The sequence below is a fragment of the Staurois parvus genome, unplaced genomic scaffold (assembly GCF_062004578.1).
Source record: "Staurois parvus isolate SC_StPar_1 unplaced genomic scaffold, SC_StPar_1.0 ptg000388l, whole genome shotgun sequence".
Classification (NCBI taxonomy): Eukaryota; Metazoa; Chordata; class Amphibia; order Anura; family Ranidae; genus Staurois; species Staurois parvus.
This window is the reverse complement of record NW_028318184.1, coordinates 2,471,004-2,497,100: the sequence shown is the minus strand read 5'-3', so window position 1 is coordinate 2,497,100 and position 26,097 is coordinate 2,471,004. Positions and strand designations below refer to the sequence as shown.

Genomic DNA, 26,097 nt, shown 5'->3' with positions numbered 1-26,097 from the left:
AGGTACCCCTGCTGGTTAAAGTTATAATGTACTAGTATGCTCCACATACTAGTACATTACGATAGACTTACCTGCAAATGGAGCCCATCTCAGGTCCTGGGTTCCATCTTCACCCGGTCTTCCTTCTGGGCTCCATTTCTTCCGCCGCTTGACTAGCCAGACAGCGGTGCTATAACTTCCGGGCATGTGCATGGCAGTCACGGAATGTAGAGTAGGCCGTAAATGTAGTCTGAGCTGCACATGAGTGTGCTCAGATCACTTTGCAACTGACAGCTAGGGGGATATTTATGACAGAAGAAGGCACTAGGGTCTCCTCTGTAATAGAAACCCTGCCTGTCAGCAATATTTAACTTTAGACTGTACTACCACTCTAAGGGCTTTTCCCCCTTAATGTAGAACTATAGGCAAAACTTGTAAGGGAGGGTTATAACCCCTGCCAGATTTTTTTTCACTATCTATGTCACGTTGGGGAGATTTCCCTTCACTTCCTGTCCTATAACCAAATAGGAAGTTAGAGGAAATCCCTGGAAATTAAGGGAATTCTTTGGAGACCCCCAGGTCACCAGAACTACTGTCCCTAGATTTCCCCTCTACTATATTTCTGGGGACAATTAATTTTTTTTTTTTTTACTTTCACTTTCAATGATAATGGTAAACAGGACAAACAGAGAGGGTGAATCCCCTTAACAGGGGCACACAGCAATAAAAAACTGACAAGCATTCGAATCCTCCTACACTCGATCCAAAACTAAACAAAAAAGAGGGTCGCCTTTAGTTATACTTTAATGCATTCTCCGCATTAAAGTGGTTTTAAAGGCCAAAGGGTTTTTTTTACGTTTATGCATTCTGTGCATGAAGGTAAAAAACCTTCGCTGTGCATCTCCTCCTCACAGCCCTCTGTAAGGTTCCATTCACACTTGTGCAACTTCAAAATTGCAATTTTCATTGCGACTTTACAGGACTTTGGATGAGTGCGACTTTGGCTTTGACTAATGATGGTTGTTTGTGCTATACAAAGTCGCACACAAGTCGCCTGTATATCATTCAGGTGTGACTTTCATGCGCCTTTGGAGGGGTTACATTGAAGTCTATGGCCCTTAAATTGCATGAAAGTCGAACAAAAGTCGTTCTGGAACCATTGTAGAAAGAATGCCACAAATGTCTTTGGCTGTTGTAAAAGTTTAGATGAACATTTTTTAACCATTTGCCCTCCAGAGGATTCAAAGGGTTAACTGTGCTGTTTTACTATGTGGGCTGTGTGTGCTTTACACTGTAAGCACACTGCTTTGTATGGCTCTGCTATGCTATGCATAGCCATACAAAACAGTGTGCAGGAGCTGACAGGGGAGGGATCTGTATTGTTTACATACAGGTCTCTCCCCCGTCGGAAATCCTCGGAGAACACCGGGTGTCGGCGGCGAATCACCAATTGGGAATCAGTGATTAACAGCGGAGGCCGCTAATGGCGCACGCACGTGCCCCTACCTGGGACTTCAAAATCACATATGTATAAATGATTTTGTGCAGCCATGCCGCCTTGTAGCAGTATTTCTGCTATAGGGCAGCGCAGAAGTGGTTAAACAAAATGATTCCTTATATATATATTTTTTTTATCTCCGTTTTTGTTCTACTTTCTCATTGGGAAACCTGGGGTACGACTTGTCATGCAACTTTGGACCCCAAAGTTGCATGACAAGTTGCACAAGTGTGAATGGACTTTAATACTTACCTGAGCCCGATCTCGATCCAGCAGTGTGCACAAGGTTAGTGGCTCTCCCAGTCTCTCGTTCCTCATTGGTTGAGACACAGCTGTTTGATGTGCATTATAGAAATAATGCCACAAATGTGTTTGGCTGTTGTATCTCCTGAAGGCGTATCTATTAATAAGCCAAAATTTTAGATGAACGTTTATTATCCCCTTGACGCCGACGACACACAAATATGCGGCCTCACGGAACTCACTGGGCTTTTTTCCGTGGGGTCGCATATTTGCGTACCTGTCTTTGTGCTGGGAACACGCCACTCGGAGCGCTCCCAGCACAGAGACCACGGTGTCTCTGAGAGCCCCTGGTCCCATTCTAACGATCCTGATTCTGGGTCACGTGATCGCTGTGATAGCCTCTGATTGGCTATCACAGTGATCAGTCACTGTGCAGCCCCGCCCCCTTGTTTTTTCTCTCTACATGAATGGAGAAGAGAGATACATTGTATCCCTCTAACTCCTGACATAGAAAGATTAAAAAAAAAGTTTGTAAAAAAAATATTAGAAAATTAACCACTTGCCTACCAGGCACTTATACCCCCTTATTTACCAGGCCAATTTTCAGCTTTCAGCGCTGCCGCACTTTGATTGACAATTGCGCGGTCATGCAACATTGTACCCATATGAAATTTTGTTCATTTTTTTCTCACAAATAGAGCTTTCTTTTGGTGGTATTTAACCGCCACTGGGCACTTTACTTTTTGCGCTATAAATAAAAAAAGTGCAAAAAATTTGAAAAAAAAAAAGTTTCTTTGTTTCTATTATAAAATTTTTCAAACAGGTAATTTTTCTCCTTCACTGATGTGCGTTGATGAGGCAGCACTGATGGGCACTGATAGGCGGCACTGATGGGCACTGATAGGCAGCACTAAAGGGCACTGATAGGCAGTACTAATGAGGTGTCACGGATAGGCGGCACTAATATGCAGCACTGATAGGCGGCACTGATAGGTGACACTGATGATGGGTACTGATAGACGGCACTGACTGGCATCACTGCTGGGCACTGACTGGCGGCACTGACTGGCACACCGCTGGACACTGACTGGTGGCACTGACTGGCAGCACTGCTGGGCTGCACTGGTGGGTGGCACTGGTGGGCAGCACTGATGGGTGGGCACAGGTGGGTGGCACTGGTGGGCACAGGTGGGTGGCACTGGTGGGCACAAGTGGGTGGGCACAGGTGGGTGACACTGCTGGGCACAGATAGGTGGCACTTCTTGGGCACAGGTGTGTGACACTGCAGAGTGGCACAGGTGGGTGCACTGCTGGGCACAGGTGGGTGCACTGCTGGGCACAGGTGGGTGATCTGCAGGGCACAGGTGGGCGGAGCTAGTGGGCGCACTGCTGGGCACAGGTGGGCGGAACTTGCGGGTGCCACTGCTGGGCACCGATCATCAGGGCACTGATCATCAGTGCCCTGATGATCGGTGCCGATCCTCGCTCTGACAACTGCCGGTTCTCGGCAGTACTTTCCTCACGATCTGACAGCGTGAGGAAAGTGCAGCCGAGAACCGGCACTTGCATTTCCCTCTGATCAGCGTGTCATTGGACACCGCTGATCACGTGGTAAAAGGCTGCTGTGATTGGCCTTTTACCACATCAGGTGATCAGCTGTGTCCGTAGGACACAGCGATCACGGAGATCGCTGGGTGCGCGCCCCAGGAGAGCGCGTTCTGGGAGGACGTCATACGACGTCCACTCAGAACTGGCCGGCCACAGTGCAGCCGTCATTCGGCTATCTGCGGTCGGCAACAAGTTAAAGAAAAATAAAGAAAAATACCCAAATCAAGGTTTGATCTAGTTCAGTGCCAGGGTTAGTGTTTGGGTCAGGGTCAAAGGTCAGGATTAAAAAAAAAATTGGTATCAGTGTCAGTTAGCGTTAACGTCAGTGTCAACGTCAGTAAAAAAAAAAAAAAAGACAAACAAAATGCGCACTATTGTTTTTGGGCTGTACTACGGGTACAAACAACAAATAACATAAACATATATGATCTCTCTGCGATCGTCAAGAGCTGGAGAATTTATTTTGGGTTGTTCCATGGAGGTAGGTTATGGTCGTAACAAGAAACACAGAGCTAAATAAAAAAAAAAACTATTTTTTTTACTATTTTGGGCCAGTTTTCCTTTGATAAAAAAAATTAGGAGCTATCCATTACCATTTACCACCAAATGAAAGCCCAATTTGTCCTGAAAAAAACAAGGTATAATCCACCTGGATGTACAAAGTAGTTGTGATGATATGTATGGTATTACTAACACATGTCAATGTTGCAGAATTGTGCTTAGACATTTAGATTTGTTTTACCCTTAGGTGTGAAGGGGTTAAACAAAATTATTCCATATACCGTATTTGCCGGTGTATAAGGCGACTGGGCGTATAAGACGACCCCCCTACTTTTCCTGCTAAAATGTAGTGTTTGGGCTATACTCGCCGTATAAGACTACCCCTCTTCCAATGCACACCAGTGGGAGGAATAGTGCCCCATCATTGGTATCAGTGGGAGGAATAGTGCCCCACCATTGGTGTCAGTGGGAGGAATAGTGCCCCATCATTGGTATCAGTGGGAGGAATAGTGCCCCACCATTGGTGTCAGTGGGAGGAATAGTGCCCCATCATTGGTATCAGTGGAAGGAATAGTGCCCCATCATTGGTATCAGTGGGAGGAATAGTGCCCCATCATTGGTATCAGTGGGAGGAATAGTGCCCCATCATTGATGTCAGTGGGAGGAATAGTGCCCAATCATTGGTATTAGTGGCAGGAATAGTGCCCCATCATTGGTATTAGTGGCAGGAATAGTGCCCCATCATTGGTGTCAGTGGGAGGAATAGTGCCCTATCATTAGTATCAGTGGAGGAATAGTGCTCCATCATTGGTGTCAGTGGGAGGAATAGTGCCCCATCATTGGTATCAGTGGCAGGAATAGTGCCCCATCATTGGTATCAGTGGGAGGAATAGTGCCCCATCATTGGTATCAGTGGGGGGAATAGGTGCCCCATCATTGGTATCAGTGGCAGGAATGGTGCCCCATCATTGGTATCAGTGGCAGGAATAGTGCCCCATCATTGGTGTCAGTGGGAGGAATAGTGCCCCATCATTGATGTCAGTGGGAGGAATGGTGTCCCATCATTGGTGTCAGTGAGGGGTGGAATAGTGCCCCATCATTGGTGTCAGTGGGGGGTGGAATAGTGCCCCATCGTTGGTGTCAGTGGGGGGGGGAATAGTGCCCCATCGTTGGTGTGAGTGGGGGGGGAGGAATAGTGCCCCATCGTTGGTGTCAGTGGGAGGAATAGTGCCCCATCGTTGGTATCAGTGGGAGGAATAGTGCCCCATCATTGGTATCAGTGACACCAATGATGGGGCACTATTCCTCCCACTGAGACTTGCTGACCCTGTTCTCGTATGGTGCTGCTGCAGCCAGCATATGTGGTTGCAGCAGCACCTCTACACAGAACACTTACCTGCTGCTCCGGCACTCAATTTTCGCGGGGCCGCTCGGCTCCGCCCCCTCGCCGGTGATTGGCCGCCTGTGTGCCTTTCCTGAGCTACAGTTCTGGCGGCCAATCACCGGTGAGGAGGCGGAGCCGAGCAGCCGCACGAACATCCAGTGGCCGAACTGAAGGAGACGCCGCGCTTCCTGGACCGGATCGTTGTGGGACTGGATCCAGGTAAGAGACATCAGCCTCTGCAAACCCCTGTACTTAATGCCGCAGCCCCCCTAACATGTGTACCGGCATATAAGACGACCCCCGACTTTTGAGAAGATTTTCAAGGGTCAAAAAGTTGTCTTATACGCCGGCAAATACGGTATATATATTTTATCTCTATTTTGTTCTACGCTTTAATTTAGGCATTCATAAGGACCTAAAACTACATAAATTTTAATAGAAACTGGAAAATTAGTGAGTCCAAAACTTTTAACCAGTAATGTAGATGTGAGGCAGAGCACTCGGTTTTCATTGCAATGCTGGCATTGAGGATCCTTCTATGAGGACGTATCTGTTCTATTTCCACAGACATGAATTCTGTGTACAATCTGCTAAAGAACTGCAGCAGTCACATGAAAGTCTACCTCAAGGATCAGATTCCAGATCGTTATCACTACAAACACAACCGCCGGATCCAGCCCATCATCCTGGTGGCCGATGAAGGATGGACAATAGTGCAGAATGAATCGTCCCCCATAAGCTGTAAGTGACACTGTTATCTGCTGTAACTGGTATGTGAAGTATGTATTCTGAGCTCAGAAAAGTCCCTTCTATTGCTGTCAAATGCTCCAAACCTCCACATTCCTTTTTTTTGCTGCTGTCATCTGACTTCCTGTTAGAGGGTGACTACATTCATTGTTCATGGGCCCACTGTATGTAGGAATGTAGTCACCCTCTTCTGCTCGCTCCCAAAATGGAACTATGGGATTGTAGAGTGCATATAACAGTACGCATGAACTAACTTGCATGAAATAATCTGAAGCGAGAGGGAAAAGGAGATTCTGGAGCTCACAGGGGACATTACAAAGCGGCAGAAAAACACAGTAATAAATTAATGAAAAATAGATTACAGAGCCGTTAAGCAGTGGAAGCGTATGGATTATTTTTGGAAAATGGGGATATCGTCTCACTTTAAATTCCTTACCTGCGTATCTTTATTTTAGCTCCTCCTCTCAGAACGGTACATAATAGGAAATGTCTCAAATGGGGACACACAGTCAAAAAATATTTTTGGTAGAATTTGAAGTATTACAACTACTGATAATGAATTTGTCTGTGCCTTCCATACCCCGGTGAGAACCGCTCCACCCTGGAACAGGAAATGAGGGAAAACCTACCCCAGGGGGTCACAGATAGAAAGAAAAACTTGATACAAATGTTATATCTGCTTCTTCACTGTATTAAAAGAGAGACATATTTTGGGTGGGACAATTTATGTTTCATTATTAAACCATATTCTAATTCAAAACATGATGATATGTTTAATTCATTAAAAATCAGTTGATCAGCTTTATATTGTAAATTAAAAAAAATAACTACAGGACTAATCTAAGAAAAAAAAGTGCCAATGCAAAAATTAAAATGCTGGTAGAATAAATAGCTGTACATATCTACATAGTCCGATTATGTACATTTTTAATGGTTATTCAGGTTTATACAATTCTTAATTTAATTTTATAAATTTTTTAAATTAAATTTGATACACATTTTTGGGAGACATTTTATTATTGTGAGGAGTTGGGGTTGCTTTGATGTTTATGTAATTCCATTTTTTTTGTGTGTATATTTTTTAAATACACAGTTGGGTTTATTCAATAAGGATGTTTGCTGTACAGGATATTTTGTGATAGGGCTGAATACATTTGTGGGGCATTGATACAGGTATTTGCTAATTGGTTCATTTAGAGCACTGGTCTCCAAACTGCTGCCCTTTGCTTGCCTTTATCCAGCCTATGGGGCACTATTTCTCTCACTGACAGAAACAATGGGGTACCATTCCTACCACTGACACAAACAAAGGGGCACTATTTCCTCCACTGACACCAACATGGGGGCACAATTCTTTCCACTGCCACCAACAAAGGGGCACTTATTCCTTCCACTGACACTGACAAAGGGGAACTATTCATTCCACTGACACCAACGAAGGAGCACCATTCCTTCCACTGACACCAACAATGGGGCAGTATTCCTCCCACTGACACCAACAATGGGGCACTATTCCTCCCACTGACACCAATGGTGGGGCATTATTCTTTTCACATACATCAACATTTGGGCACTATTCCTTGCACTGACACCAACATTGGGGCACTATTCCTTGCACTGACACCAACATTGGGGCACTATTCCTTGCACTGACACCAACAGTGGGGCACTATTCCTCCCACTGACACCAACAGTGGGGCACTATTCCTCCCACTGACACCAACAGTGGGGCACTATTCCTCCCACTGACACCAACAGTGGGGCACTATTCCTCCCACTGACACCAACAGTGGGGCACTATTCCTCCCACTGACACCAACAGTGGGGCACTATTCCTCCCACTGACACCAACAGTGGGGCACTATTCCTCCCACTGACACCAACAGTGGGGCACTATTCCTCCCACTGACACCAACAGTGGGGCACTATTCCTCCCACTGACACCAACAGTGGGGCACTATTCCTCCCACTGACACCAACAGTGGGGCACTATTCCTCCCACTGACACCAACAGTGGGGCACTATTCCTTCCATTGACACCAACAGTGGGGCACTATTCCTTCCATTGACACCAACAGTGGGGCACTAGTCCTCCAACTGACACCAACAATGGGGCACTATTCCTCCCAGTGACACAGACAATGGGGTACTATTGCTCCCACTGAAACACCAATGAAGGGGTACTATTCCTTCCACTGAAACACCAATGAAGGGGTACTATTCCTTCCACTGAAACACCAATGAAGGGGCACTATTCCTTCCACTGAAACACCAATGAAGGGGTACTATTCCTTCCACTGAAACCCCATCAAAGGGGCACTATTCCTTCCACTGAAATACCAATGAAGGAGAATTATTACTCCCACTGACAACAATGGGGCACTATTCCTTCTGCTGACACCATCAAAGGGGCACTATTCCTTCCACTGACACCAAAGATGGGGCATTATACCTTCTCCTACTAACCACAGGTGGCATGTTTTTTTTTCACTCCCTCTTGCCACAGTCCAGCCTCCAAAAGTTTGAAGGACAGTAAACTGGCCCTTTGTTTCTAAAGTTTGGAGACCCCTGATTTAGAGCAACAGAGACTTTTGAAATGGAATTAGTTTTATCCTTTCTAGAGGGGAAATGATATATACCGTATACAGTCATTCATTGTTTGCATCTAAAATGTTGTTAAATGGAATGCCTGTGTGGCTTGGATGTATTATTCTGTTTTCTATATCTCCAACAAGGACTACATTTTTTAATATGTGTTAGCAGTAAAATTGGGTACAATATATTCATTTATTGCTTAGCAGCCTTGACTTAATACGCTATATATACACTGCTCAAAGAAATTAAAGGAAGACTTTTTAATCAAAGTATAGCATCAAGTCAATGAAACTCCTGGGCTATTGATCTGGTCAGTGAAGTAAGAGGGGGTTGTCAATCAGTTTCAGCTGCTTTGGTGTTAATGAAATTAACAACAGGTACACTAGATGGGCAAAAATGAGACTACTCCCAAAACAGGAATGGTTTTACAGGTGGAGGCCACTGACATATTTTTCCCTACTCCTCTTTTCTGACTGTTTTTCACTAGTTTTGCATTTGGCTAGGGTCAGTGTCACTACTGGTAGCATGAGGCGATACCTGGACCCTACAGAGATTGCACAGGCAGTCCAACTCCTCCAGGATGGCACATCAATACGTACCATTGCCAGAAGGTTTGCTGTCTCCCAGCACAGTCTCAAGAGCATGGAGGAGATTCCAGGAGACAGGCAGTTACTCTAGGAGAGCTGGACAGGGTCGTAGAAGGTCCTTAACCCATCAGCAGGACCGGTAACTGCTCCTTTGTGCAAGGAGGAACAGGATGAGCACTGCCAGAGCCCTACAAAATGACCTCCAGCAGGCCACCTTTGGGAATGTCTCTGACCAAACAATCTGAAACAGACTTCATGAGGGTGACCTGAGGGCCTGACGTCCTCTAGTGGGCCTTGTGCTCAATGCCCGGCACCATAGAGCTCGATTGGCATTTGCCATTGAACACCAGAATTGTCAGGTCCACCACTGGCACCCTGTGCATTTCACAGATGAGATCAGGTTCACCCTGAGCACATGTGACAGACATGAAAGGGTCTGGAGAAGCCGTGGAGAATGTGATGCTGCCTGTAACATCGTTCAGCATGACTGTTCTGGTGGTGGGTCAGTGATGGTCTGGGGAGGCATATCCATGGAGGGACGCACAGATCTCTACAGGCTAGACCAGGGTTTCTAAACTCAACCAGGATTCCTCCAGAGGTTGCTAGGGATTCTTTGAGCAATCAGCAATTTTCGCCTCTCAAGTATGTTCCCACTGACACCATTGATATTTTTAGCAATCTGTAAGGGGGTAATTCTTCCAATGACCACAAGTGTCGGAGCATTCTTACCTCTGACTATCACACTAATGTATCATGAATTGTAGATATAGTCATTTTTTGCAGAGGTTCCCTGAGACCGGAAAGTTATGTCAAGGGTTCCTCTGCATTGAAAAGGTTGAGAAAGGCTGGGCTACGCAATGGCACCCTGACTGCCATTAGGTATCGGGATGAAATCCTTGGACCCATTGTCAAACCCTACACTGGTGCAGTGGGTCCTGGGTTCCTCCTGGTGCACGACAATGCCTGGCCTCATGTGGAGAGTATGCAGGCAGTTCCTGGAGGATGCAGGAATTGATACCAATGAATGGCCCCCACGCTCACCTGACCTAAACCCAATAGAACACCTCTGGGATATCATATTTCGGTCCTTCCAACGCCAGGTTGGACCTCAGATTGTCCAGGAGCTCAGTGATGCCCTAGTCCAGATCTGGGAGGAAATACCCCAGAACACCATCCGTTGTCTCATTAGGAGCGTACCCTGACGTTGTCAGGCATGCATACAAAGATGTGGGGGCCATACAAACTACTATTTTGAGTTGCTGCAATGAAATTTTAGCAAAATGGATTAGCCTGCTGCATCATTTTTTCACTTTGATTTTCAGGGTGACTGAATTCAGTCCTCTGTAGGTTGATAATTCTCATTTACATCCAACGATGGGGCATCCTTATGTTCCTAACACATTACCCAGTCCATATCAGTATAGAGATCCAGCATGAGATCTTTCCCCATTGAGATCTGATGTGTTTTCAGCGTTCCTCTAATTTTTTTGAGCTGTGTATAATGTACTCTGTATCATTTAGAAGGACAGTCCTGACATACGAGTTTATTGTTTTGGTAAGAAAGGCTATGGAAAGAATAACTAGTGAGGAAGTTGTGTATGTAGATTCTTTTTTTTCTTCTGAATTTTCTGAACGTTGAACCTTTTTATATGTATTGCAGTGGGAAACCATGGCTATGACAACACCTTCCACAGCATGCACCCCTTCTTAGCTGCCCATGGACCAGCCTTCCATAAGAACTATAAGATGGGCACAATAAACAGTGTGGACGTGTACCCCATGATGTGCCACATTCTCGGACTGAAGCCTGAAGCGAACAATGGAACACTGTCCAACACCAAGTGCTTGTTGGCCGACCAATGGTGCATCCAGCTCCCAGAAGCCATCGGCATTGTGATGGGCGCCCTCATGGTGCTCACCACATTGACTTGTATTGTGATCATGCTCAAGAAGAAATTGCCTTCAGGGCGTGCATTCACACGGCTGACCTTGCAGGATGATGACGATCCTTTAATTGGGTGATTTAGAACAATTTAAGCAAAAAAACCCCCACTTTTGGCAATTTATATGTGGGCCACGGGAAAATGACTTACAAAGGTAACATCCATCCAGAAGTTAATTGTCACCATTTGGTGGATCTTCAGGGGTTGAATCACTGACTGGCATCAAGTGTATATCTCTTAGGGCTCCAACATTGGGGACATTTTTTAAATTGGTGCAGAAGTATCAGTGCAATGGTTTTTGACATTAGTACGTTTATTGTTGTCACCTGACTATTACACTGATCATTTTAGCACGTAATGTGGCAATTATAATAATGACTAGAAGTATCAGTAGAATTTACCATAACCATCTGCCTGTGTCTGTACACTCAGTATGAATTGGCCTTAGTCTAGCTTCACACCTATGCATTTTGCAGAAACGCACAGCAGTCCATTTAACATGATTTCCTATAGGACAGGTTCACATCTCCACGTTTTCACCCCGTGTGTTTTTTGGAAAGGGTCAGGGACTTTTTTTAAACGCAAATTGTTGCTTTTTTGGTTCTATAGACTTCAGTGGAGACGTGGCAGAAAAGCATATAGTGCGTTTTTGATGTGTTTTTGATGCGTTTTGCCTTTTATTTTGCCCAGCAACAAGTTGGAACCCCCAATGAAAAACGCAGCAAAAATGCATGTGCAAAAACGCACTGCAGGAACGCATCAGACGCAAACTGCATAGGTGTGAACCTAGCCTTAGACCTCGTTCACTTGGGGTGCACTGCAGCTTGCGAGGGCCATGTTTGCCTGCATGGGGATGCACAGGTTTTTCATGCATGCTAGTTCCGGCAGTCCCACTGATGTCAGTTGGGATGCTGCAGCCACATGGACACAACTGCTGCTTCCAATTTGACATCTGTGCAGGTGCCTGGCCCCAAATGCAGACAGGTTTTTCATGCATCCCAGTGCAAGCAGTCCCACTGATGTCAGTTGAGACACAGCAGCCACATGGACACAGCTGCTGCTCCCAATTTGACATCTGTGCAGGTGCATGGCCCCAAATGCAGACAGGTTTTTCATGCATCCCAGTGCAGGTAGTCCCACTGATGTCAGTTGGGATGCTGCAGCCACATGGACACAGCTGCTGCTCCCAATTTGACATCTGTACAGGTGTATGGCCCCAAATGTAGACCGTGTGAATTTGCGGCTGTGCACCAATCTGGATGTCAAACTGGGAGAAGCAGCTGTGTCTATGGAACCACTATGTCCCAGCTGACATCAGTGGGACTGCCTGCACTGGGACCTGTGCATCCCCATGCAGGTAAACACTGCCCTCTCATGGACATAAGCTGTAGTACACCCCGTATGAAGGATACCTTAATCACCTCCACTTATGTTCTCTACAAACTGGAGGTAATTTGTTTTGAGTTTGCTGCAATAGCGCCACTTTTAAGAACTAACCTAAATCTGTCACCTATTTTGGTAAAGCTACTAAAACTGGCAGCAGGGCTTTTTGAATCTGGTGCAGGACCTTTTAAAGGGCTATACCCCCAGAAAAGCACAAATCCTGTGCTGAATTCCTCCCCAGCATGTTAGTGACAAGACTATGGTGCTGGCATACAGTGGGGGTTATTTTGCTAAAACTGGAGAGTGCAAAATCTGGTGCAGCTCTGCATAGAAACCAAGCTTCCAGGTTTTATTGACAAAGCTTAACTGAACAAGCTAAAGTAAGAAGCTGATTGGCTGCCATGCACAGATGCATCGGATTCTGAGTGCTCCAATTTTAGCAAATCGCCCCCCATATATCTAATTATCAACACCAACAAACAGAGCAGAATACATGCCTGGATTAGCATTCGTGGGGTTGATTTACTAATGGCAAATAGATTGTGCACTTTGCAAAGTCCAGAGCTTAGTAAATGATGCCAATTCATACTCTGCTGAGTACCATCATCCAAAGTGCACAGTCTATTTTCTTTTAGTAAATTGACCCCCATGTCTTGAGTTCTCAACCCTTCTCCCACAAGGCCAATGCCAAGCACAGAGGTCTTATTCCTCCTGCTGTGTTCTCTAATTTAAAATAAAGGGAAAGTCCAGCAGCAAAAATGAGACCCCTTTGTAAGCCAGTTGCAGCGGAGGTGGATGAGGGGTAACTCTGGTATCAATCAGCTTATCAGCATTTCCAAGAGATATAAGAAGTGATTCAAGCTGCCAGCTTAGAAATGGTACAGCGGATCTGGATGGACATCACCTTTAATGGTGACAATTGATCTGTGTCCTTTAAAGGGAACCTGTATCAAGAAAGTATTGAGGCTTCCATTATTAACCTCTCCTAAAAATGCTAATTACCTGGCTGTCATGATCCCATGCCTTCAGTACCGTGTGTCACTGACTGCCGCAAGTATGCAGATCAGGAGTTCTGACATCACTCTTCCTTTGGTTGCAGCATGCTTGTTCCAGGTCAGTGACTCAGAAGACAGCCAGGCGACTGGCATTTTCAGAAGCGGGTCTTGGCAGTCTTGGTGTTTCCTTCAGGTCTTGTCGATTTGTTCTAATGAGGTTTAGTGCATGGACTTTTTTTAATGTACCTGGGTACCACTGTGACTCTGCAGATCCAGCACGCATAGGTTCCAAAACGGACATAGGAAGAGCCCCCACTGCCTTGTCTTTAGCACTGCTTCATCACCTGTGTGCACAGACAGGTGCTCTTTTTTTCTGGTGCAATAGACATGACATAGTACCAGCTGAGCTGCACTCACACATAACGTCGGCTGTCTACTATGTGTCCTATGCACTAACCCTATGGTATAAACAAGGCTTTATTAGTCTGTGGCTTAAGGGATAAATTATTGTAATGACACATTTTGGGTTATTTTACTTGTTTTCTAGAAGCAGTTTTTAATGCAACTTGCACATTGTTCTTATTTGCAGTTCCATAATTTGATAACTATTTCATATGCAGATTTGTAAATGCTTCCTCTAATAGTCTGTACATCAGGGATTGTGACTAGCAGTCCTGCTTTGTTTATGCTGAGATAAGCACACTTAGCATTTTAGAGCCCTTTGTTTTCAGTCCAGTCAGGCCTGACTCATAGACTAGCAATGAGAGAGAGGAATAGTTAAAGCAAGCCATAGATTAGGCCATAGGTTGCAGGAAAGAAAATTGATGGATTCCTCCATCAACACAGTCTTTGTGATGGGGAAATCCTTCCTGCAGAGCTATGGTGTTCTTCCAGCAGGGGGGCACGCCATGCTGGGAGAACACTGATTGTCCCTAGCTGCTATAGCCTCTGGCATAATCACTTGCTAAAAATCTGACATCTTGATTGTACTCCAAGTTGATCCATGGATCGACTTGGTTACAATCGGCTTGCCCATAGATGGATTGAATCTTAGCTGGTCCCTGCTGAACTGGCCGAGATTTGATCCATCTATGGCCAGCTTAAGGCACAGTAATTGTTCAGCACTGCAAAGAAGGAAGCAGAGCCTGTATAAGGAATGAAGAAATGTGGCTGTCCCCACTTAGAAATAGCATATTCAGAAATCCGATTTTCAATAGAAATAATACATCAAAGATGGCCTAAAGCAGTTTAAAGCTAACCTACCTCCCACAGTGTCTTTTAACTCAAGCAGTAAAAACCTGTGTGATATGTACTTACCTGCAGGGATTACCGCCTTCTTACTCCTGGCAGAAGGGTCATATTCAAGTGATTGGTATCTTAGGTTTTAAGGGGAAGGGATGTAATATAGGTTGGCTTTAGAACAGGCTGTAGGTTCATTTTGAGAGCTAGCCATTCACAGTCAGCTTTCTGTCATGAGTTGAAAGTGAAGTGAATCATTTCTTCCATCCAAGGTGAAAAGCGTGGATGGAGGAATCTTCCCCTTGCCCAGCTATTGTGTTCAGACAGCCATGGCACCTGCACCCAAATATCCGAACAGTGACTGCATCTGATAGGATGAAGTGACTAGTCAGCTGATGATTTTCCAGCCGGCTTAAGTGACTAGTCGGCTGTTGATTTTCCAGCCGGCTTAATTGACTAGTCGGCTGATGATTTTCCGGCCGGCTTAATTGACTAGTCAGCTGATGATTTTCCAGCCGGCTTAATTGACTAGTCAGCTGATGATTTTCCGGCCGGCTTAATTGACTAGTCAGCTGATGATTTTCCAGCCGGCTTAATGGACTAGTCAGCTGATGATTTTCCAGCCGGCTTAATTGACTAGTCAGCTGATGATTTTCCAGCCGGCTTAAGTGACTAGTCAGCTGATGATTTTCCAGCCGGCTTAATTGACTAGTCAGCTGATGATTTTCCAGCCGGCTTAAGTGACTAGTCAGCTGATGATTTTCCAGCCGGCTTAAGTGACTAGTCAGCTGATGATTTTCCAGCCGGCTTAAGTGACTAGTCAGCTGATGATTTTCCAGCCGGCTTAAGTGACTAGTCAGCTGATGATTTTCCATCCAGCTTAGGTGACTAGTCAGCTGATGATTTTCCAGCCGGCTTAAGTGACTAGTCAGCTGATGATTTTCCAGCTGGCTTAGTCAATTGTTGGTGCCAACAGGGTCACCCAAAGCTTGAATTTTGGACGATTCAGCAGAAATCATTGAAATTGTGAACAATGAATGGCTAGCTTTACACACAATGACTATTCTCTTTAAAACCCGTTTCCAGCCATCATATAACAATTTGCACTGTGGACATTATTATTTTGACTTTTATTCTGTATACTAGATATAATCTGATTTTTAATTTCATACTCCCTGTTTTGACACATTTTTATTTCCGTTTTATCATTGTAAATTAAAATTAAGTTGGCCTTGCACAGTTTTTTTTTTCTTCAGTCATGCACACAAACAAGGTGAATGGAGGAATTCCCCCTGCCCACCAACAGGACATTGTGTAACTGGACATTGTACTCTGACAGCTGCACCCGCCGCTATCAGAATACACTGATCAGTGGCAGCAGCTGATTGGCTGCAGCCACTGATCAATGGAAACATTTCCAGCATGTCCCTTAGTTAGCGGAGGAGCCCACACAGCGATCAGGCAGGGACCCGACAGATTGCGATCAGTGCATTGCCAGCTTTATTGTTCATGCAATTTTACTTCTTAAAATGAATCTGTCTAATTATTATTATAATACATGTCTAATTATTTTTATGTAATGAATATGTATAGTATCTAACGTTTTACATTATTTTCCATTTTAGTTTCTATTTTTTTCGAGCTGAGGATAGAGCAGCCTAGAGGAATATCTTTTGCATTGCACTGTATAAGAAGCTTCAGAGCCAGCGAGGGGCTGATTTAATGTGATGTCCAACAAACTGGGATCTGATTTAGCTTGCTTGGTGTAGTGACACCCTTCCCTGGCAAGTAGGTGCTGTTCACTGCTTACACTGGCATTTTAGGTGAATATATGTAAAGGATAAGTTCAATATTACCTGTAAGGGTTCATTCTCATGGCTATTTATGTCTGTACACTGCCCAGATCACTGTATTTCTGTGGCGGGTATAGCCAGGTGTTAGTGATCGTCTGTGGACACAAAGCCTATATGAATCAATGACAGGCTGACACGTCCTCTAATTTGGGGTCAGGTGAGCGGTTCTATATGCACTCTGTCCAGGACCACAAACCTGTCCCCAACCACAGATAAAAAACAGATGTGAATCCTCAGCCTGTCATTGATTTGTACAGGCAGAACGGCCACAGCTGAACGTAATTACCTAGCCACACCCACTGCAGAAATTCGCTGATCTGGGTGGTGTACAGCCAATAAACCCTTACCCCTGGTTCACATATATGGGGCCGTGTGGGCCGCATTTTGCGCGGGCACAAGAGTCTATTCATTTGAATGGACTCCTGTGCCCCGGGACACGCAGGGAAAGAAGTCCCTGCACTTCTTCTGAAAACACAGCCCGCACAGGAACCTCGCTTCCCAGTACGATTGCGTTTTCCAGTGCGGCTGCGTGCCATTAGAACTAATGGCACCCGCCCACGGGTCTGCATTCCTCTGTGCGGGAGGATCCGCAGCCGCACCACCTGCACATATGTGAACCTAGCCTTAGAGCCAGTTCACATGTATGCGTTTTCCGTTGCATTTTGCAGAAATGCACAACAGTTCATTTAACATGATTTCCTATGGGACAGGTTCACATCTCTGTTTTCACCCGGTGCATTTTCTTGGAAAGGGTCAGGAATTTTTTAAACACAAAATGTTGCGTTTTTGGTTCAATAGACTTCAATGGAGACACTGCAGAAATGCATGTAGCGGGTTTTTGATGCGTTTAAATTTGCCCATCAACAAGTCGGAATAAAAAAACTGCAAAACGCGTCAAAAACTAATGTGCAAAAAGCAGTGCAGAAACGGATCAAACGCAAAATGCGCCTAGCCTTAGAGCCGGTTCAGACTATGCCCCTAGCTGAACCACACAGAAACGTGCTGTGCTTTTCTGTGCGATTCATCTGCAGCTCTGTACGGTGTGATTCCAAGCCCACTTATTTGAATGGGCTGAAATCGCACCGCACAGAGTAGTGCATGCACTGCTTTTTGAAACATCGCATGGTACTTTCTGCTGTGAATGATAACAGGCACAGTTGGTTGTGTTCTCAAGCAAACTGTCAAGCCATCGAATGGATGGTGTCATAACTGATCACATGTGCAGCACCATGGCAACTGCAGATTTGAAGCTAAGGACCCTTTCACACTGATCTGCTTTTTGTGTGTTTTGGGGGTAAAAAAAAAAATCTGAAGAAAAGTGCACAAAAAATGTTTCCCTATAAATCCTAAAACCACATTTGCAGATTTGTATTTGTTTGAGATGAATTTCCATCCTTTGAATTTTCTCATCACTGCGGTCAAAAAACGATTGTTGTTTGACACCATTAACCATTAGATATTTGAACGAACGTTAGGAAAGTAAAATATTTTGAACCAAATTCTACTGATTAATGGTCAGACTTGAAGTAAATCTGAACTTATCCTTGAAATATATTACCGAAATGCCCTTGGAAGCAGTGAGAAGCATGGACAGGCCACTTCTGTAATCCTAGAGTTCCTCTTCATTGGAGAAGCCAGAATGCTGATGGTGGTATATAGACGTTTCTATTTCAGAAGGTGAGGATTTTTTACTCTATTGGCAGACGGGACAATGAGACAATATATTTATGTTTTTATTGTTGATCTTGAACTTGCCAAACCCATCTGGCACAGGGTATCCTTCCTAACCAGCGTTCCTCAAGAGGTTGCTAGGGGTTCCTTGAGCTGTGGCTGATCGACCTCTTATCTGAGGGTGCCTGTATATGGAAGAAAAATATATTTTAAAAATATTCTTCCCCAAATATATTGACATATTTGAAATGCTACAATTTTGGCCATATTCAATATATTTCAAAATATATTGCAAAATATATATATATATATATATATATATATATATATATATATATACTGTATGTTGAAATGTGTTTTTATTACAAAATATATGAAAAATATTTTTAAAAATAAATTTCAAATATATTGTATGTCTTTAACCCCTTGGCGCCAGCGCCTCCCAGCCCTTTAAGGGTTTCAGAAGCCGGGAGGCGGGGCATGGTTTTAGGGTCACAGCGGTCACATGATCGGGAAAGGTCCCGATCGAAAGAGGAGATCGGGACTTTTCCATGAGTACCGGACATGTGTGCTGGGAGCGTGCACTTATGTTTTTCTCAGCACTTATGTTTTTCTTAATTGCACACAAATGTGCGGCCGCTCGGCGTCTAAGCCCAGACGCCGGGAGGCCGCACATTTGTGTGCGGCTGGCATGAAGAGGTTAAAAATACAAATCAACATTTTTGGAATGCATTTAAAAATATATGTTAAAATGTTAAAATGACTTTTTTATATTTTAAAAAAAAATCTGAAGAATATAGTTTAAAAAAAATTTCACTAATTTTACAGCATGCCCGATAAACGAAATGGGGAGGAACCACGAAAATCGTCCAGTGCCATTGCCCCACTAACAAAGCGAAAATCGCCCAGTGCCGTTGCCCCACTATTAGAGCGAAAATCGTCCAGTGCCGTTGCCCCACTAACAGAGCAAAAATCACCCAATTATTCTTAGGTCTGATTTTCTAATGAAAAATTGTTTGAAAATTGACCCATGTATGGCCAGCCTCAGGGCTCTTTCACACGAACGTTCTGATCGGGTCCGCCAACCAGACCAGATTGGAACCTCCATTCTCTTTGGAGCGTCAGGTGTAAACGGACATGTGTCTGTTTACACCCGCCGATATCCGATCCACCAAAAAGGGACGGATGGGGATCCAATTCGCCTTCCGTCCGTCTGATCAGAAGAAAACGGACAGGCGGTTCATTCCGTTTTCATTCGACCACTCATTGAAGAGAGCAAGCATCTCTGTGTCTGTTCTGCAGCAGCGGAGGGGACACAGAGCTGTCATCCGCTTGCTCATTGGAGAGACCCCCCCCCCTGCTGAGCAAGCGGATCCTCTAAACGGGTCCATCCCGTGTGAAAGAGCCCTTCGTGAATCTCCTCATTAGGAATGAGAGTCCCACTATGTACTGTGTACAAGGCCAGAACTATGTGTCTGATCTATGTACTTCTAAGCACAGTTGTGCCAGATGTCTGATTTCAGGGGGTCTGCAGTAGTATGGTGTCTAGGAATAACACTCCGTTTAGATTATGTATATGTGTGTCCTGAGTCTGAAATGTCTCTTCTTACTGGAAAATTGTAAAGCACAACCGTGTCAAGTGTCTAGTTAATAGCTTTATCAGTAGAAATGATGTAGAAAAGTGTCTTATTTTTCTAATTCTGCCAATTTATTCTATTTTTTGTAATAAATTATTAAATCTTTAGATGTCTTTTGTTTTTTTATAAATATTTATGAATTTTTCAACCAAGTACAAATCACAATCACTTTCTCCTTTAACAAAAGTAACAAAACATAAAATTAATATCTTCCTACTGACTTAGTTTAAATGTCTTTTGGATTCATTGGAGCTCATGTATGAAATGATTAGCCGGGTTCTGGTGTGTCTACTTATCCATCATGTATATCATGGCGGGATGGTGTCACCTGCCATTGGATGGAGGTTTTGATGAAAGGCTTGACTTCTGTGAAGCAGGGATGGCCACACACTGATCAAAATTTGGCCAGTCTGTGCTGAACCAGCCAAATTTTCATCAATATATGGCCAGCTTACAATCACTTAAACCCAAGCCCTGATGAATGGGGAGTGTATTGGCCCCCAGAATGCAGTGAATGCTTTATGTCAGGGGTGTCCAAACCTTTTTCAACGAGGGCCAGATTGGATGAAGTGAACATGGTGGAGGGCCGAACATTTTTTCGAACATTCTTTGAACCATTACAATTAAATGCAAATAAATTATTTTATGCCAAGTTAATTGCAAACGACATACTTTTCATTTCATAACATTAAGATCAACTGACAGCTGAGTTTTCACAATGTATTGAAAATAAATTTTAAAAAAACTTACCTGCACTAATGTGAAGGGTGAAAAAGGTAGCTGGAGCTGAAGTCTCTGCTCGGCAGCCGGGAGGGGAAGAGAAACACACTTCACGCTGGAAGCCCGGCCCTGACGTCACCACCCTCTGTCGCTCCCAGCGCGGCGCAGTCATGCATGCGCACTGCTCTCAAGCAGAAGACTGTCTGCCACAGAAGGGAGGGCCGTGCGACAGCCGCATTTACACAGACCAGGGAGAACGCGCTGCAGTCAGGCATGTGCACTGCCCTCTGCTCTCAAGCAGAAGACTGTCTGCCATAGAAGGGAGGGCCACATTACACAGAGCAGGGAGGGCTGTTGGAGGGCCGTATTAAACCGACCCCCGGGCCGTAAATGGCCCGCAGGCCGGACTTTGGACATGCCTGCTTTATGTGATCCTAATATCATTGAGGCTGGGTTCACACTGATGCGGTGCGGAATTCTCACTGGTTTCTGTGCGATTTCTGCACTGCATCATAATCGCACCCTGTTAATAATTCCTATTTATTTTTAAAATGTTTCTGTTTTTTTTATTACATTATTTTTTCTTTTTTTTACTATTTTGTGACTAAAGCAATACACAATACCACTGCGGGTGTGTATTTTAAGTTAACACCCCGAAATCGGTGCGTTCTGCAGAATGTGATCACATGAGTTTGAATACCCATGCAATCCGATTCTGGTGCGGACAAAAAAAGGGTCCGCGCTATTTTGGTGCAGACGCGGTGCGATTTGAGCCATACAAGGCACATGGCTCAAAGTGCACCGTACAGAAATCGCATATGATTTGGACAGGAATCGCATGCGATGTGCCGCACCGCATCAGTGTGATCCCGGGCTTCAGGAACTTGGGACTCCTTCATCACTTGGTGTGGTGCTCCTGATGTGTTTTCATTCTTTGACTCACATATTCAGTACCCACTGAAGGGAAGCCTTGCTTCATCCTTATCAGGGCCAGTACATAGTTACATAGTTAGTCTGGCTGAAAAAAGACAAAAGTCCATCCAGTTCAACCATTAAAAAAAAAAGTTATAATCCTATACCCACAGTTGATCCAGAGGGAAAAAACCCAGCAAAGCAAGATCCAATGTGCTCCTGCAGGGGAAAAAAATTCTTTCCTGATCCCCCGAGAGGCAATCGGATATTCCCTGGATCATCTGTACCTATAAATGTATAGTTAATGGCAGTCTCAATGAATTTGAGTTTTCTCTGTTTTCTTGAAGGGTAAGTCCCAGCACCTCTTCCATACGTCTTTTTGCAATAAAATCTTCATGCATGGTGCAAAACAACAGGTTCCTTTAATTGTGAACCCAAGAGCTGCATTTTCTCTCAATATATAAATTCCTTTATTTTACATGCCTTCAACTGTCCAGCAAAAGTGACATTTAGGCTACTTTCACACTGAGGAGTCTTGGAAGCATTTTTGCATTAAAAAAGCACCTGAAAAGCTCAAGAAAAAGGCTTCCCTGTGTATGTGAATGTACAGTTGTGTTCAAAATAATAGCTAATAACTAAGCTAATAATAACATCACTAACCTGATCAATCACTGTTTTTGGTAGAAATGATATTTCTACATGGCAAATAATTTACTATCAGGTGTAGTAGAGTAATAGAAATCCAACAGACCCGACAGTCATGACATGCATGCTGCTGATTCTGTGTAATTGAATCACTAATTGAAAGGGGCGTGTTCACAATAATAGCAGTGTGGAGTTCTATTAGTGAGGTCATTCATTCTTTGAAAAACAGGTGGCAATTATTGCCCTTATTTAAGGAAGGAAGGCAGCAAATGTTGTACATGCTGGTTACAGTGCATTTCTCTCTGAAATTCTGAGGAAAATGGGTCGTTCCAGACATTGTTCAGAAGAACAGCGTACCTTGATTAAAAAGTTGATTGGAGAGGGGAAAACATAAAGAAGTGCAGAAAATGATAGGCTGCTCAGCTAAAATGATCACAAATGCTTTAAAACGGCAACCAAAACCTGAAAGATGTGGAAGAAAGCGAAAAACTACCATTCCAATGGATAGAAGAATAGCGAAAATGGCAAGGACTCAGCCAACAATCAGCTCCAGGAAGATCAAAGAAGGTCTAAAGTTACCTGTGAGTATTGTTACAATTAGAAGACGCCTATGTGAAGCCAAGCTACCTGCAAGAAGCCCCCGCAAAGTCCCACTGTTGAAAAAAAGACGTGTGCTGAAGAGGTTACAATTTGCTAAAAAGCACATTGACTGACCTAAAGAGAAATGGTGCAACATTTTGTGGACTGATGAAAGTAAGATTGTTCTTTTTGGGTCTAGTGGCCGGAGACAGTTTGTCAGACGACCCCCAAACACTGAATTCAAGCCACAGTACACTGTGAAGACAGTGAAGCATGGTGGTGCAAGCATCATGATATGGGGATGTTTCTCATACTACGGTGTTGGGCCTATTTATCACATACCAGGGATCATGGATCAGTTTGAATACATCAGAATACTTGAAAAGGTCATGCTGCCTTATGCTGAAGAGGAAATGCCCTTGAAATGGGTGTTCCAACAAGACAACGACCCCAAACACACCAGTAAACGGGCAACATCTTGGTTCCAGACCAACAAGATTGACGTTATGGAGTGGCCGGCCCAATCCCCGGATCTTAATCCAATAGAAAACTTGTGGAGTGACATCAAAAATGCAGTTTCTGAGGCACAACCAAGAAATAGAGAAGAACTGTGGAATGTAGTCCAATCATCCTGGGCTGGAATACCTGTTCACAGGTGCCAGAAGTTGGTTGACTCCATGCAACACAGATGTACAGCAGTTCTCAGAAACAGTGCTTATACAACTAAATATTCATTAAGTGATTCAAAGGAAAGCAAAATCTTCAAACATTTTTCAGTTTATATAGTGAATGTTTGAGTTTGTAAAGAAGAATACAAACACTGCTATTTCTTTGAACAGTCTAATATTCACTTTTCTTCAATTTTTTTAGAGGAATAACACAAATTTGATATATTTTTCTTCATGTTTTGATTTGGAATAGAATGTGTCGTGTTCCCAATGCATTTGTGTGTATGGAAATAAAAGCTATTAGAAGGATTTTGAGCTTTATTCACTTTTTTTGGCCAATCAGTGATCACATGACCGGGATCTCACACAGAGGGTCCTGTACAGTGATCGGTGTTCCACTGTGTCCAGAGGACACAGCGGGCACCCGATCGCGGTGCTGCGCGCTCCCAGGGAGCGCGCACAAGCAGGGGGCGGGGAGGCCGTTTCTGCTCCCGTGTGGCCGTTTATAGACATGGGCCGGACGGGAAGTGGTTAAATCATGAATATCCATCAGTCAGACAATAAATGTCGATGAGTTTTTCAAACATCCCATTTTCTGTTGAATAAGTGCATCCTGTCCAGTAGCGTATATTGAAAACGTTCCATGAGCATCACTACATCGACTCTTCACCAATAGCACTGTAGGCGACTTCCAATGAAGGCCAATGGCCCATAGGGTTGAGACACAGATGGTGTGATTTAGCCTCATAGCCTCGGTCTGTATTCCCGAGATAGGGGCTCCCAGTAAGCAATTTTTGGACTTTCTTTGACCAAAAAAAAAAATGTAATTTTTTCTAAAAAAAAAATGTAATTTTTCTAAAAAAAAAAATGTAATTTTTTCTAAAAAAAAAAATGAAATTTTTTCTAAAAAAAAAAATAACGGCAAAATGATGCTAAATGCTAATGCAAAACACTGAAAAACTCACGTTTTTAATGTGACTTTACACAGCTACCGTTACCGGTGTTATTAAAATGCCCCGTGTGCATGGAGCCTCGGTGTTAGCTGAAGTTGGTGTTTTATTACGTTTGCTACATATAATTATTATGCAGGATTTATATAGCGCCAACAGTTTGCTATATATATAAACTTCATTTAAAATGACAAGTCCGGCTAAGACTGCTCTGTTCACAAGGTGGCCACACTGCTGTTCAACTTCACCCGAAAAGCGTTGTCACCCGGAATAACAAAGGATCTACCATCAAAATGCACAGGTAATAAAACTCTATTACAGGGGTATTCTCGCCATTGACAGACTGCATCATATATGTCATTTTTGATCTTGCCGTAATTCTCGTGGATGTGGAATTTGTGGACCCTGAGTACTCATGACTGTCAGCCATTCAACTACAAGCTCCTATTTCGTCTTTTTTTTTTTCATTGATAAAATATTATTGTGGTCTTGTTTGTCAACATGCCAGTTTCAGACGTGATACCCCGAGAGCCGTCAGCCAGGCCATGTGCAGCTTCTTCTCCGGAGGATGTGGAGCTGAAGTCAGATTGGCAGCATTGAACATGCAGGACAAACACAGATGTCTCCTCCATCTGCTCCGAGTGCTGTGCCAGCAATGATCCAATCAAGGTTCACAGCTGAGGTGGGGAGAGATGGATGGAACACCAGACCCCTGGTCGCTCTCTGTAGGTTCATCCCGGGGAATTGTGCAACCTTTTCAATTGCATCAACAGAATCCCTTATTTTCTGTATGTTCTATTCATCTTGTGTTATGATCAGGGGCGTAACAACTCATGGGGCCACATAGCAGAATTTCGATTGGGGCCCTCCCAACAGTCTCCCCCTGTGTCAGTGGAGACAATAGAGAAATATATTTCACCCTAAAGTATAAGAATGCTGTCAGCATTGGCAATAGTCTATTGGGCCTTATTCCTGTGCAGGTCCGCTGATAGGGGGGTACCAGTGGTTACCCTCTAGGGGGCCCAAACATCAGGGCAGGTGGGCAATTACAGAAGGATGCCCTGTCTGCCTCTCTGCAGCAGCTGAAAGCCAGTTATCTCCCTCCCATCAGCATTAAGCTGCTGCAGGGAGAGACACAGGGGGGTTTATTTACTAAAGCTGGAGAGTCCAAAATCAGACTCCCTTCTGCATAGAAACCAATCAGCTTCCAGGTTTCATTGCCAAAGCTTCATTGAACAAGCTGAGGTTAGAAGCTGATTGGTTTCTATGCAGAAGGGATTCTGATTTTGGACTCTCCAGCTTTAGTAAATAAACCCCTGGGTGTCATTCTGTAATTGTCCCCCTCCGCACTGATCCCCTCCCTTTTCTGCTCAAATCTGATTCTCCCCTCCTGCAGCACTGCCGGCTTCACTGTGTTGTCACAGTCAGGATGGAGAGCGGAAGAAGGGGGCCACTAAATGTCATTTACAATCCTTTCCTTTTGCAAATGGACAAAGTCAGTGATTGCTACTGATCACTCACTCTGTTCATTCATAACTGAAGCCTAGTAAACTGTGTTTACTAGGTTTCAGTGTACGAATGAACAGAGGCCTCTGTCTCCTGTTCAGTTATCTTCAGAAGCTGCAGAGAAAGGAAATGAAGAATCTGTGAGAGTGAGAGCTGTGAAAATGTGGACTCCCTCAAGAGTTGGTTCTGGCCAGCTCAGTGGATTGCTTTAAAAAAGGCCTGGATTCTTTCCTAGATACGCAGAATATAACTGG

At 44.2% G+C, this 26,097-nt stretch overlaps 2 protein-coding genes across 4 annotated transcripts in view; one reads left to right on the top strand and one right to left on the bottom strand.

Annotated features, from left to right (window-relative positions):
• The window catches only part of ENPP4 (ectonucleotide pyrophosphatase/phosphodiesterase 4), a 53,102-nt gene extending 33,132 nt beyond the window's left edge, over positions 1-19,970 (top strand). For all 3 annotated transcript variants that reach the window (XM_089685903.1, XM_089685905.1, XM_089685904.1), the window contains exons 3-4: positions 5,781-5,954; positions 10,803-19,970. In XM_089685903.1, coding sequence (XP_089542029.1) covers positions 5,781-5,954; positions 10,803-11,164 — 536 coding nt within the window. In that variant the 3' untranslated portion in view covers positions 11,165-19,970. The remainder of the gene's footprint in view (positions 1-5,780; positions 5,955-10,802) is intronic.
• RCAN2 (regulator of calcineurin 2) overlaps positions 1-26,097 on the bottom strand; it is a 258,378-nt gene that overhangs the window by 5,972 nt on the left and 226,309 nt on the right. The window lies entirely within an intron of this gene.